This window comes from Parus major, chromosome 4, assembly GCF_001522545.3.
Source record: "Parus major isolate Abel chromosome 4, Parus_major1.1, whole genome shotgun sequence".
Lineage (NCBI taxonomy): Eukaryota > Metazoa > Chordata > Aves > Passeriformes > Paridae > Parus > Parus major.
The window spans coordinates 5641278-5656127 of NC_031771.1; the positions used below are offsets into that span (position 1 = coordinate 5641278).

Here is a 14850-nt window from a genome sequence, read left to right on the forward strand (position 1 = left end):
CCTTGTCACAAAACCTGCATTATAGATTTCAGCTCTGTGGGGATTAATCCGTCTGCAGTAATTTATCCTGGATACTTCTCCTGAGCTCTGCCTCTGACCTCACAGCTCTGCCTGAGGTAGGGTCAGCTGTGCAGGGGAGGGGTTCTCCCAGACCTCCTCCTGCTTTTGCAGCCTCACAGTTGCTGTGATGTTAACAGCTCTCAAAATGTTATTGTGTGAAGATTTCCTCCATTTCCACATCTACAGTTTAGCAGTGTAATTAAATTAAGGTCCTGATTCTGAAACCAAGGTGTTCCGACAGGCTCCAGTGCCACTGAAGTCAGTGGTGGGATGGAGAGTCACTGGTTCTCCTTTATGAGATTTAAATGGTGGTGGAGACTTAAACACATTTTTCAGTGAAAATGACATCTGGTGTTGGAAAGGCAGTGAAATGAGTATTTTTTCAGAAGTGCTGTAGATGGTCAGATGATGCAAATTTATGTTTGCTTTAGCTCGCAGTGGTGATGCTTACCAAATTTCATTGTGGGGTGAAACCGCAGTGACTGCATTCTCAGACTCTTTTTAGTTTTCAAATATTTAAAAATCTGTTAGAAAAAGGGTGGTGGGGGGAGGAAAGGAAATTAAATAAGTAAAAATGTACAAAACAAGAAGTTGCTGTCAGAAAAATGCCTATAGCAGGAAGGATAACAGATTTAAATGTGATTTCATACATCTGGTTATGTCTGGAAACAAAATCTTCTTGGCTTGAAGATCTGTATAAGCTAGTGAACTGTATGTACTCCTTGGTGCAGTGATAGGATCGGGCTGTGGTTGCTTTCATATCCCCTGGAAGAAGTGTGAGAGTGGTTTAAGGTGTCCAGGGGGAAATTTCAGTGCCCACTGATACATGAATCCAGCTGGCTTGAACAGTCATTGGATAAGGCCAGAGGAGATAGAAATAAAAGCTGTGGAGAGCCCTGTCTTTTTATATTGATTTTGGAGCCGGTGCTCCTGATCTCAGGTCCATCAGACAAAGGCAGAATTAATTCAGATTAATTGCGAGTCTTTGGTAAACTGTAGGATACATGGTTTATTCTGCCAAAATTTGTGTTGGGAATGCCTTTGGCCAGAGTAAAATACCAAGAACAGGTTTGTCTTTCGTATTCACTGTGGATAGTCTTACCTGACAGGCTTTAGGAATCTTCTCTGGTGGTCAAGCTGAGTGCCTGTGCAGGAGTGCACATGTGCTTTGTCTGAGACTGGTGGGACCCCTGAGTATTAGCTGGAATATCATACAGAGGAGGATTTCTGTCCCTAAATGCTGTAACTTCTCTACCTTTAAAAACTTCATCGAGGATTGTAAGTAAAATGGGCTTGGCAAGAAACTAAACCAACACACAGCCTAATGAATTTCATTAGGGCAGCAGCAGCATTCTCCTGAAGTTCGCAGGCAGGCTCCTCTTTGCTCACACGTTTTTTATTTCAAAGGTATTTCTGGTTGGGGCACGGCTCCTGTATGCACACAGCCGTGCACACACATGGCCCTGCGTGGATTATGTGAGGGGCTTAGCTCTGGCTGCCTGGATTTGCAGGCAGCGTGTTGACAGGAAATTAGTTTGTACCAGGACGTGCCTTTGGAGGACCATTTCCAGGCAGTTGTGAGGATGACATCAACGTGTGGAGGTCAGGTGGAGGCAGGGGTGGGGGGCCAAGGCAGCCCCTTGGCTGGAAGTTGGTTTTGGCACTGCCTCCCTGGGACTGGAGGGTCGATCACGGTTTGTTTCTCTGGCTGGTGTTTGCGTCAAAACTCTGGGCTGCCTTAATGAACGTTGCCTGTGTTAATTTGGAAGCCTTGCTGGGAAACCATGGGAAAATGGAAAATCGCGTCCCTGCGTCTCACCGCTGGAATTAACGGCTCGGGCAGCACTGGAGCTCTCAGAGCACACCATGGCTGTGAGGCAGCTCCCAGCAGCTGGGGAAGAGATCTCTCCCTCTGCCTGCCTGGCCTTTTTATAGGGTGCAAAAGCTAATTTATTGTAGGCTGTGCTAAAATGGGGCAGCTTGTGATAGCTTAACTATGTAAATAAAAACACTGACATTAGAAATCCCTGGTGTCATAGGACCCAGTCACTTCTTCATTGATACTGGTTTTGTTATTGATATTTACAATCAGTGATTGCCTAACTGCAGTTTCCTGATGATGCCCTGATTGCATGGAATTCTTTGCAAAGTGCAAATCTCTTTGGGGATTTTCCTTAGAATAAACACTTCTTTAGTGTGTTGTGGGTTTGGGTTTGTTTTGGTGTTTTTCATTCTGAAGCTTGTAAGAGAAATGTTTATATTGGGGAAAGATGTAATATCCGTTCTAGCCACCTCTCTCTAAAACTAAATGTTTGTTTATTTGTTTTTTAAGGAAACAAAGAAAAGTTTAGCATCTCCTCCAAAGTCTTATAGCTTTAGATCATCTCATAAAACATTAACATTTTTGTCCCAGTTTTACAATTATTTTTTCCTTTGCTTAGTGTTTTCTTCTGCTCAGTCTGTTGGGTATAAAGTGGAGCAAAATTGAAACTCATGCAAGATGGGAGGCCTGGATCCCTACTGAGACTAGCTAATGTTACAAAGTTGATTTTAATTTCCTTTAAGCTGTGTGTCTCTCCAAAAGCGTTTGCTATCCGTGTCTAATACCTGAAGTGTTTTATCACACTCAGCTCTCTATAAGTCATTGAGACTCTGACCCGTGGGTATGTTAGAAATGCTCAAATATGGCTTGGGAATTTCCAGTGTGGCTGCAGAAACCCCAAAAGCTGACAAGCAGGTAACCCAAGTCCCTTCTCTAATATTTCTTAGCAATCTAAGTATTTTACTCTCTTAGCCAACATTTATTATAGCTCCTTAAAGATGTTTTCCAGACTGGGTGTGATAAGTTCACTGTTTTACTCTGTAAAATTGCAGAACCAGTTGTAGGATAGGAAAGTTAGGGGATTTATTTGGAGCCATTACTGTTGCTTTGGCTCTGGGACATCACTGTGGTTGCAGGTAGGCTGGTGGTGGGTACTGCATATATATGTGTATAATAACTGTACAATGTGCACTCTCTGTTGTATGGAAATACTTGGAGCACTTATGTTTTAGTATCTTTAATATTTTTATTTTTGGAAAATGAAAACATCAGGATGATCGATTAGTTTTTTCAAACTGTATTGAAAAGAGCCTACTTAAGGGTAGAGAAGTGAAACCTTCCCCTGTGCAGCAGAGGAGGGAATAGCCCTGGGACAGCAGCCCCATTAGTGAAAGATGATGGAGGTATGTGCCTGCCATCCACAGGGGAAGGTTGTATGGAAAACAGCAAGTTTTAGGTGTGTGCCACAAGCAGGATTCCCAGTTTCTGGCAAAGGAGTATAAAACTCACATTTTGGGTGCGATCTCCCGCTGCTGTCCCTAGCCTGCTTCAGTTTCCTTGCCCCTTCTCAGCAGAGGGAATGCTTTGTTTGTCTGCTTAGGTTTTTCATATATTGGTGATTTCAAAGCTGGAGTTCTCAGTTTTTTCAGTGTTGGGTTTTTTCCCTGGTATCTGGAAAACGAACTGAGTTAAAGGACTGACAGTGAAATTATGAGGCAGTTGGTCAACACTCAATTTATTCTCATGTGATGGAGAGAGTAGAAAAATGTAGAGCAACTCTGCAAAAGACATAACTGCCTAATTTTTTATACTGCATAGGGTGGTGTAAGCTCTCACTTGGATGCTGCTATAAATGAAAGTTTGTCTGATTAGTAAAGAAGCTGTGTGAATTCAGTTTGCTTAAAAAAGTTTATTCCAGATACCCTCATTGTGCTATATTCTTTACAACCTCCATAGCAGTTCAATAAGTAAAAAACCCCAAAATCTCAGTTGCTTTTCTGAATACCAAGAAAACTTATGGAACTCAAATTATCTGATTTGGTTTTACTTCATATCACTGATGCTGTTTCAGAGGTTGAAGGCGAAAATAAATATTATGAAGAATTAAGGCAAAAAAGTGCATCCCTGTAAACTGGAAAGAATAGTGCATCTTTTCCTTTCTCCTATTTCTAGGAAGGGAAAGATAATGCTGTGACTTTTTCTTTTTTATTTCTGTAAATCAGCTCTTCAGGTGCTGGGAATGTAGCAGACCGTGTCTTGGCTCAGTTGCTGACGGAAATGGATGGGATAGAACAGCTGAAGGACGTGACAATTCTGGCAGCTACAAACAGACCGGACATGATAGACAAGGTACAAATAGATGCATTGTCTTTATCCTGTTCCTCTTGAAAATACCAGATTTTGGTATAATCCCACCCACTTTTACTCTTCAAACTGTTTTCTGAGCAATTTAATGATGAAGAGTAGAAGTTTGGAAATGAAGACAAGGTCGAGGAATGGTTCATGTCCCTCACTGTTTTTATCCCTCTCTACAGAATTTTTAACAGAAAAAAAAAAATGCTTTAGGGTAGCCTTAAATATCTGTTTCCTAGGAGAAGTTTTCCATAAGTCAAGCTCATTGAACTTGTGCAGCAACATTTCTGTCAAACTGCTGCTGTGGTTTTTGCTTCTGTTGTGTTTGTTTATGCAGGAGTTCGCTGGAGTTTGTTGGTTTCATTAGTTACTTCCTTTCAAGGATTAAGTGTCTCAGCAATTCAGTTTCCAACTGTAAACAGGGAAATTTCTCCTCAAATCCCATGGCAGCTCTGCTGGTGTGACAAGAACATTTAAAGTTTGTAAAATCTGTAACACTTCCTGCAGAAAACCTCCAAGCAACAAACCCAACCCAGCAGCCCTCTAGAAAATCCACTTTAAAACCATTTAGCTTCCTCAGAGCTTATTTGTGCATTTATCTCTGAGCCTGCCATGGCAAAGCAGAACCAGCAAAGAGTTTTCAGTAAAAGATAATAAAACTCATTAGTGAAAAGTGTGCCTGTGCAAGATTGAAACTTCCAAGATTTCACTTTTGTCAAATTGATTTTGGGTTTTTTTGGTGACTATTCTAAGTCAGTAAGACTAAGCTGAATTTGAAAACATTCTGATTGTTGAATAGCAGGGAAATTGCCTTTGGAGTCAGTTCAATGTTCTGCTGTGTTGTCTCCATCATCACCTCAGAACTGAGTTATGTCATTCTCCCTTTTGCTGGAATTCTCCTGGGCACACAGTGAACGCTGCTTTCTCATATTTGAGGTCTTATTTTAAATACTGGCAACACTGGAACAGAGATAGCACAAGTTAAGAGTGCCACCCTGCACTAGAGGAGACTTTAGGATAGAAGCTAAGTTCCTGTGTACTGTACCTACATCACTCCAGATGCAAACCCAGACCTCTTAGCCTGGGAATGAAAGTTTTCATTTTGAAAATGCATAAAAATGTCTTGTGTATCTCTCATATGTCTTCTGTACATAGGAATTTTATGGGAGTGGTGAACTTTTAAAAATGAAAAAAACTTTTAAAAATGAACAAAAATGAACAACAGTTTTGTTATCCAAACCAGACAGGGTGTACCAGGCCACTATCTTCTCCTAGGTCCATGCAATATTTGCAGTGCATGAGTTGTACTTTTTCCCTTCCCTGGAAGAAAGAAGATGACACCAGAAAGCATTTGTACTTCAGTAGTGGGAAATCTTTTAGTGGGGGCTTTTAGTTTACTCTGTAATTGGTGATCCCTTTGAGAAGGTAAGAATTTGTTAAATTAATATTTTATATGGAAATATTTATGTATGACAATGAGTGTCCTGTTTTTATAGGTATGCATGGTGACCATACAGTGGTATTTTTTTAAGGCATGACTTTTACATATGGTATAAAAGTGCAATGCAGTTTCTGTTCTCTATTTCCAAGGACTGCGAAAATGTCTGGAATAGTTTTTTGTGAATATTCTTCAGCTTTTCAAAGCATGAAATGCTTGAGGAATGTGTGTTTTATGCCTGCAAAATTGGTAACAATCCATCCAGCATTTTAATTTACGTGGCTCCTGCTTAACTGACAATGATGTGATGATTAATCTCTTGTAATTTGCAAACAGCACGTGGGGATATCAAAAGTAAGGGTATTCCCCTGAGCCTATGCAGACTTCACTGTCCCTGGAAACACCACAGCACGTTGCTTTCAGAGACTGAATAGATTTGAGTCAGACTTTATACAAAGTTATGTGTACTGGGAAACTTGTTTGGACTTGTCACAGATGCCTGTTAATAACATATTTCTCTAAGATGTCATGATTGTATTGAAATATTATTGCATCTTAAAGTTGTGTCTTGTGTTTGTGTCTCAGCTACTTTGCATCTCATTCATGTGATGCTGGGGAGACTTTGGAATTGTTTCTATTTTCTGTAAGAATACAAACCCAGCACGTACTGTTTTCAGCCATGTATGGTACAGAAAGTGATTTCTCTTGGAAGGGAAATACTCTGGAACAAGATGTTCTGAACATTCTTTGAAAGTGATACAGAAACAAAACACTCTGAGTCAGTAATAATAGTAAAATCTTAACTTTTCTTCTTCATTCTATAAGCAGAATTGATGAGCAATAACTGGAAAAACTGCCTTTTGGTTTTGGTGACTTACCCACTCAGGAGTGATTTTTCATGCCTAAAATATGAAGCAGTTACTTTATGGAGCTGCTTATGATTCAAAGCCTGTTTGTATTTTCCTATGCATCAGTGGCCTAATGAGAGATCACTCATCCCCACATAAAATTTTTTGAACCCTGTGTATAAATTGCTCAGCTTGAAGTGAAACATTCTGTCTGGACATACATGTGAACAAGTTTTCAGGTGTGGTGAGACAGATTTCCATGGAAGAAAACCTAGACCAACTCATTTGTGTGCCCTGTTTTTCCTTTTGTCAGTGGAACCTATTTTCCTGGTCCTCTAGTGCTGGGCTTAGTTCTAGTGTGAGAAGGGTGAATTGGGAATTGGTGTCATTACCTACCCATGCAAAGCTTCTTTTCCCCCTCTTAAGCAGCATTTCAAACTCCCTTAACAAGGGTACACAGGCAAGAAAGGGAGACTGTCAGATCCCCAGGGACCTCGGTGAGTGTTTCAGCACAGGAAGCAATATGCACGTTGCTGCATCGGGTGGTTTTCCCTCCTGCTGGGTCAAATTTGAATGTCAAACACTTTAGCTGTGATGTAAAACACGAGGCGCTGAGTGAAGGGATGGCCCCGTGGTACAGGATGACATCCTGGTGCTCCTGACAGCTTCACTTCTCCTTATCTTGGGGTGCAGAAAAGATGTATCCTCAAATATGCTATTTGCATAAGAATGACAGGATGTGATAGGACAGATGAAGATTAATGGGAAGCTGTGCTGTCAGCATTGCCCATTGTCTCCAGATTGATGATGGTCTGGATTTTGTCTGCATTTGTGGGCTTCAGTCTAATTTAAACTGGAAGCTGCCCTGGTACCAGAATACTGAAGAGCTGAACCTTTACAAATGCTTTGTTAGCACAGGAGGGCAGTGCTTGCCTCCCCATTCCCAATCATCCTGCTTGTTGCTATAAAAACATGTATTTTGCATATTGTGCTCGTGCAGGGGATTTTTCCTGCCTCCTTTTGCATTTTTATTTTGCTTTTAAAAAACTTCCTGCTCCCTAGTCTTCCTCCTTACTTTTTTCCTTTTCCATCACCTGCAAGTTTTGCTGCTCCTTATGTAAGCGTTGTTGACTTCATTCTATTAACCACTGGCTTTGAATTTAGCTTATTTAGTTTGAGTCATGTGGATAACACTGAGTTTTCTGTGCTGGTTGCATGAACAAAATAAAACAGAACTGCAGCTGATACTCTTCCTAGCAACTGCCAAGCATGAGAAAAGGGAATAAAACTCTTTTCCTCTATGCTTCAGTTGGGTTTGAAGGAATCTTCTGGGCAGAGAAATGAGGCAGAGAGTTATCAAATTGATCTGCCCCTCAAAATGTTGATTACTATGTAGTTATGGGACAATCTTAATTTAAAGTGGCTTGTTTTGATGAAAATAAAAAATGCGTGATAGAACCATTTGGCAGAATCAGTAAAGAAATTATAATTTCTTGCCTGCAGCAAAAGTGAATAATCTTTCCTCTTTAAAAACATCAAAGTTCAGCCTTTCTGAAGGCACATGGAAGAAATTCAAATATTTAAGTCTTCAGTTTTACAAGTTAAAAGGAATAGGAAAGAATCTTACACATTTATTCATTATTGTCTGGAGATGTGTATGTGCTGTTACAAAGCAGGTGATGCAGTCAGATGCAATGGCACAATCTGTACCACGTCATATGCTCTCCTATTTACATATTTGCCTATTTGTGATTTCTGTTTTGGCCAGATACATCTCCTGTGTTACAACTGTGACTTGGTAGGATTTCAGTTTTCCATTATTATTATTATTATTGTTTCCCTGTAGATTTAGAAGCCACATAATCCATCCATGTGTCTTTCAGTGGTAGGGAAGGAGTAGAGTAAGGAAAAGGGGAATAAGTCTCTTGCTGCGATTTCTCAACTGTACAGATTTCATCCAGATTTGGAGTACAGGGGACCCAAGACTGGGTGCTTTTTAGAAGGAAATGGTGCAGGAACATTTAACTTTCCCACCTGTTGTATTCTTGTGGTGCAGTATTTTGGAGCAGGAATCAAAGTGAGGGAATGCAATCACCAAGTCTGTCCACACTGCTGGACCATTAATTTTTTTTTTTTTTTTTTACTTTAAATGCTGAAATGCCTCTCTGCTTGTCAAAGGACACTCCTCATATTCTTGTAAAACCCTGGGATTAAAAACAGAGAGGGAGATTTTGTGGGTCTCCTTTTCAGTCAGCCAGCACCTAGAGCACTTACATCATCTTGCCCAGGTGCAAGTATGGCTCTTTGAAATAACAGAAGATGTGGGATTTCTTTTGAAGACAAGATTGTTCTGGAGCATATAATAAATTTTCAGAAAATGAAGCTTTAGGGAAAAATTATATCAAACTACATGACATGGAAAAGAGGATCTGATATTCTAAAATACTTTCACAATTTTGGCACCATCACATTTTCCATCAATTGGTTTTCTCTGGTATGTGTTTGAGTTTTTCCTCTTAATTTTCTTAAACCTGCAACTCTGACTGGAGTTGAGAGGTGCTCTGAAAAGTTTTTCAGAGGTTCAACTTTGCCTTTATTAATATCAGATCTTTACAATTTAGGGTAATTAGAAGCTTATTACCTTTATTTTTTTTAAAAAGAAGAGCAAAAGAGTAAAATAAAATTATTTAAAAGTTTTCACATGTTCTTTTCACCTGCCAAACTGAAATGGCTGAATTGACACAGTTGATGAGCAGTGCTGTTTACTGGCTGAGACTTTCAAGGGGCTGAGAATTCCAGGCTTTGAGGCTGGATTACTTAGCAAATCCATGGTTTTTAAAGATCCTGACTACTTTTACTGTGCAGAGGTAGTTTTGGGGTTCATATATATATATATATATATATATATATATAAAAATATATATATATATATTTGTACCTCTTTAAGTCAAGAACCAGGTTTTAAGATTCACCTCAATCTCCCTTCTGTCTCGCTTCCCTTTCTCCCCTTGCCTCCTTCCTCACAGATGAAAACTTTGTTTTCTCATGAGCACAGCAAATAAAATATTTCCAGGTGTGCAAAAGTGATTTTTGTTTCCAACTATTCGATTGTCAGAGTGTGGAGGGCTGAGTAGTAAATCAGCCTTAAGGCTGCTATGGTTTTAAAAAACAAAATCTTAGTGGTGACAGCTGAAGAGCACAGTGACTTTTTCACTCAAGATTTATTACTTGCCTGAAAAGAAAGGTTGGAGGGAAAACTTGCTGGGCTGCATATTTTCTCCTTTAGCAGATACACTATAGGGCCAGGACAAGTTGGCTTTATTTTGTCTGTGAAAACATACATTTAAACAATGTATGTAAAAATATAGTAGTTTTACTTCAAATAGAACAGAAAAGTCAATACACCCTTCTCTTGTTGCTTATAGTGGAAAGCATTCCTGGTGTCAGCTCAGTTGTGTGTTTTAGCATCACTTACACTTTTATAAATCTCCCTGCAGCACATGCCAGAAAATTTACTTCAAGATATCAGTGTGTATTTATTTCATTCCAGAGATGGAAAGGTAAAGGCCACAGGCCAAAATTTGTTCTTATTCAGACCTCCTGCCTGGAGGTCACAGAGTCCAGCTAAGGTACACAGGATGCAAGCAATCCTCTGGACACATTGGGAACTTGGAAAGGCTCTCAGCTAAATGCCTGTTGTATAAATGCCATCCTGGTTCAATGAGTCTGCAACTCTGCTACCAGGTGTGATTTTGGAGGTTTGTGTTTGTTTTTTGTTTTGTTACTTTTTGTGTGTTTGTTGTTTGTTTATTTTACTGTGACACGGAAATTATGCTGTATTTCTAAGATAACATGGGAATATCTGGGGTTAAAATGAATAATGCCTCTAAAAATGCGGGGCATGTAAGCAGTACCTGTAAACTGGGTGTAAATTCCTCAGTGTTGAGTTAGGTCAAGTTTATTCTTCATGCAGGTTTAGTGACAAAGCAAAAAACTACATCCAGAGAAGTAACAATAATTTTATGACTAAGTGTAATGTACCTCTGCAGCGAAGTACAGAGGAGGCAGAGAAGCAAAGTGCAGCAAGGCATATTCCATAGTCAGGGTGCTGGATGGCATGAATCTTGATTATATTTAATTAGCTTCATTAGATTGGTGATAACAGTTAAAGGAGAGACATTCCAAACTGCCTTGGGTTTTAAATATTTATGGGAGTGATGCTGGAAGGGATATAAGTGTAATTCTGAGAGCTGCAGAAGCTCGAGGAAGGGCCGCAGTTACGGTACTTGGGCTGTAGCCACAAACACATTTAGAGCTTGCTTTGCACTTGGTCTTCTGCCCAGCTTTTCTCTTTGTGGATGCAAAATGCACAGTGTTTGTCCAGCTTTTTGTGTATGCTATATTAAAATAGCATTATAGAGGACGTTGTGTTTGTCGAGCACTCATGAGTTAAGAACTGGCTGCAATCTTAATTCATTCATCCTCAGTGTGTGCATCATACTGCAGTCTCTATTTACATTAATTAAAGATGTGTGCATTGTGCGTGATTAATTAAATTGCATTAATTTAGAAAATTATTTCTGCAAGTCATTACGATTGCCTATACTTTAATTACCTTAATACTCACATTTCCTTGCTTTTGAGGGCTCTGATTAACACTGTTTAAAATCAGATGAACCATCACTAGTTTCTGGGGAGGAGTTATCAGGTTCTATCAGTTTGTTATACTGAGATCTTTGTGGTTATCAGGAGTACAGGACCCTCTGGGTCTGCCACAAAAAGCTTGCTTACTTGAAATAGGTGATAAATTGACAACATTAAGCTCCTTTGCTGTTTTTTTTGGTGGGGTCTACTGTGCAAGAATGGGATTTTTGCCTGTTACCCAGGATATTTTCTGACAACCAAAGAGTGCTTTTGCCCCAGTGTCCAGACTCTGGGTTTTCAATTTGTTCTCCCTTCATATAAGACTTTTCGTTCTGATGTCTTCTCTCTCCTTTGGCTTGACTGTATTCAAACATCTCCAATAAGGGGAGAGGTCGCTTCCCTGCTGTCATTTTGGGAGCCTAAATCCAGCACAGGCTGCAGACTCCTTGAGCCGTGGTAGGATCAGTCTTTGAGTGGGCAAAATTTGGAAAATGTATCCCCAAAATGTCAAGAAGCCTCACAAAGCCTTTTCAAATTGAGATGTTTCAAGTCCTCTGTAATGTGGTCAGATCTCAAGACCTCTCTCCAAAGGTTAGGGTGAAAGAGTTTTATTTTTATTAATTTTTATGAACTGTAAATAAAGCGACATATTTCCTGGTCTCCTTCTCATGCAACAGCTGAAATGTTTTGACTGGAGCATTACAAAACAAATCAGTCTAAGGCAGCCAGCCAGCTTGGAAAGGACAAGAAGGTCAAAGCTCCGAACAGCATAAGCTACTAAATGGATTATTTTATAATATAAAATGTTGAGTGACTTCTATATTAACTGTTGATAGTTATCTCTCCCCTAATAGGGCAGGGAGCTGTTCCAGTACAAAGGGAAGTTGTGGTGAAATGGAAGGCCTGACTTTGTACAGGTTGCTGGTTTAGTGTCAGTCAGAACCAAGGGCAGCTTGGGGGGATGAGGTGGCCAGTGCACAGTGCCACTATTTGGTTGCCCACTTAAAGATTGTGACCTTTTCACTTCTCATTTTAGGTTTAGGAAACCTTTGAACTTCAGAGCTTTATAATGAGCAAGCTGAGATAACAGTCAAGCTCTTTACATCAGTAAAAGGGCTCTAAAGAGCAGCTGCATTTAGGGGTTATGTGCTATGGACTTGTTTCTCAGTAAGGATTTTAGTAATATTTTGTGTTCTTTATGGATATTAGATGCCATCATTAGTCCTTTTCAGTTGGTTAGAACCATTTCTTTGTGAAATTTCTGTGGGGAGAAGGAAAAATAGATCTCAGGCACAATTTCCAATAGCTGATTTTTAGAAAAAAATAATTTTTTCCAGGAGATCTAACTTTAAATTCTATTTGCTCCATCAGTCATGAAAGCTGAATATCTTGCACATGTGATGCATGTACTTTCAGGGATAAATGGAAATACCATTCCCATGCAGGGTATGTAACACTGAAAGACAATGGGTTTGTTCAGGAAAGACAGGTTCTTTCTCTAAGATGTTAGTTAAATTCTTAACATAAAGCTGAATGTGGTACTGTAATAATGTAGAACAGGGGGAAAGGGAGCAATCTGAAGGTGACTGATTAATAATGTATCATTTCATAAGGTGTGTGGAAGGATCGATGTGCACTGAAGTGCAAAGCTGGGGCTCTCCATGTCCACGTGAGATGTTTACATCTCCTGTGAACAGTGCACACTTGGATGACTGCTAGATTGCTTGGATGCCTCAGGGTTGGATTGGATAGGCATAATAACAAGATTTTAGGGGTGTTTTAGGCTGTGTATGATTCCATGTATAGGCAACTGTCAAAGTTGGCTCAGGCTCAGGACAGTTTGTGATATTTTTTGGGATAACCTAGAAAAACATGTAAATGACTAAGTGATTGAGAGCAAAGGGTCTGAAAGTTAAATGGGTATTTTGATTGAGTGGTGCCAGGCAGGATTCAGCAGTTCTGGAAATCTGAAGTGACTGCTTGTTTTGGAGGTTATATATTACATGTTCTTACCTAGTTGAAGAATTCAATTGAAGAGGGTGTAGTCACTTCTTCCTTTGTTTTACATGTAAGTGTATTCCCTCCATGGCAAATGAAGTTTTCTGTTACAGAGAAGCATAAACCAGGTATGTGTGCTTTGAACACACTTCACAACAATACTTTGATTGCTGTCTGCAGCATCTTCTTGAAGTGCTGTTTTCAGTCAGGTGCTGGAAAATATAATTTTGGGAACAGCCCTTTTTCTGGGAGTGTTGATTGTGTGATATTGTTTTGTGCAAAATGAAAGGAGTCAGCTGTTCCTAAACAGAAACTGGTTTATGTCTTTGATCATCCTTGCTGCCCTCCTCTGAACCTCTTCCAGATCTACTGCATCCTTTTGGAGAGAAGGGGACCAAGGTGCAACCTGGGTTTGTGTGGTTACACAGTGATGTTTTCTGGTTTGATCTCTACCCTTTTATTAGCTGTTCTGAATTTTTAACACCAGAATTGCTTTTTTGACTGCTGCCAAGAACCAAACTAGAGTTTTCATCACTGTCTGTTGAGAAGTGGTAATGATTCATCTCATGGCACATCCGTTTATTTATAAAGAGAATATTGAATTTCCCATGCTTGGTGCGGTGCCTTTAGTTAATTGAACATTATCCAATTGCTTCTTCTGAGAGTCTTGGACAGTTCTTTACCATCAGTCTTCATCCCTGTTTCTTTGAATAACTCAATCATTAGAAATTATGGCTCCTATATGACATAATTTCGCTGGTATTAAACCTCATAAAAGAGGTGTGAAATTTATACAGGAAAAATAGGTGGAGATGAAGGGGTCTGTATTGTGTCGCAATAGAGAGGTAACAGGAAAGGCCTCTCCCCTGCCAGTGCATGCTGTTATCTCCAGACAGATCCTGACAAGCACAGTTGGACTCTTACTGAAAACAGAGAAGCAGAGGAATGAGAGATAAAGCATCACAAAATATAACGAGCTTGAGGGAATTTGTATTCCTTTGCACTGTTTTTTTATTGGTTCTGAAAAAGAAAGGGAGAAGAACGAGGAGCCTGTTTCTCATGCAAGTTTGGGTTCAAAATAAGCAAGTAGAAGCAAAGCAAAAATGAAAAAAAAATTAAAAATCTTCAAGGGAATGATCATTCTAAAAGGAGTTTGTATAACAGCATGCCTTATTGTGTGGAGAACCTAAGCTTGCCTATCTGTTTATGAAGAGGAAAACAGTGAAACAGGCAGTCACTGAGATTTACTAGGTGGTAGGAAAATAAGCAATCTGTAAGGAGGGCTGTGTCTTTACAGTAGGCGGCAATGCACAAGAAAAGTGCTGAGTGCCAGCGCAGTCTGGGGGGAAACACTCCTGAGAGTGGCACAGAAAATGGAGGGATCACGGTGTTGGTTCTCACAGACAAGAGTGAGTCTTCTTCAGACTGCAGAGAGCTTAGCTGTGCTTCAGAAGTTGTTTTTCTTAGTGGTGAATGCTTTCTGCAGAAGTCACTGAGCAAGGAGAGGCGGCGTTAGCCAGTTTGCAAGGCAAGTCTTATTCCATTACTTAACAGGGAGGCACGTGAGCTATGTAAGCAAGAACACACGCCAGGGTGTGTGTGTTCATCAGTCAGCATGTGGGGTGTGTGTAATTGGCAAACACACACCTTGGAACATGTTCCTGCACCTATAAAATGGGCATTTATTT

General features: G+C 39.9%; 1 protein-coding gene across 5 annotated transcripts in view; it reads left to right on the forward strand.

The window, feature by feature from the left end:
* Positions 1 to 14850, forward strand: part of SPATA5 (spermatogenesis associated 5) — a 163929-nt gene that overhangs the window by 44147 nt on the left and 104932 nt on the right. For all 5 annotated transcript variants that reach the window (XR_001521024.2, XM_015624710.2, XM_015624712.2 and 2 more), the window contains one exon: positions 4105 to 4231. Coding sequence is in view for 4 of the 5 variants with exons in the window: in XM_015624710.2 (XP_015480196.1) it covers positions 4105 to 4231 (127 nt within the window). In the remaining variant the exon portion in view is untranslated. The remainder of the gene's footprint in view (positions 1 to 4104; positions 4232 to 14850) is intronic.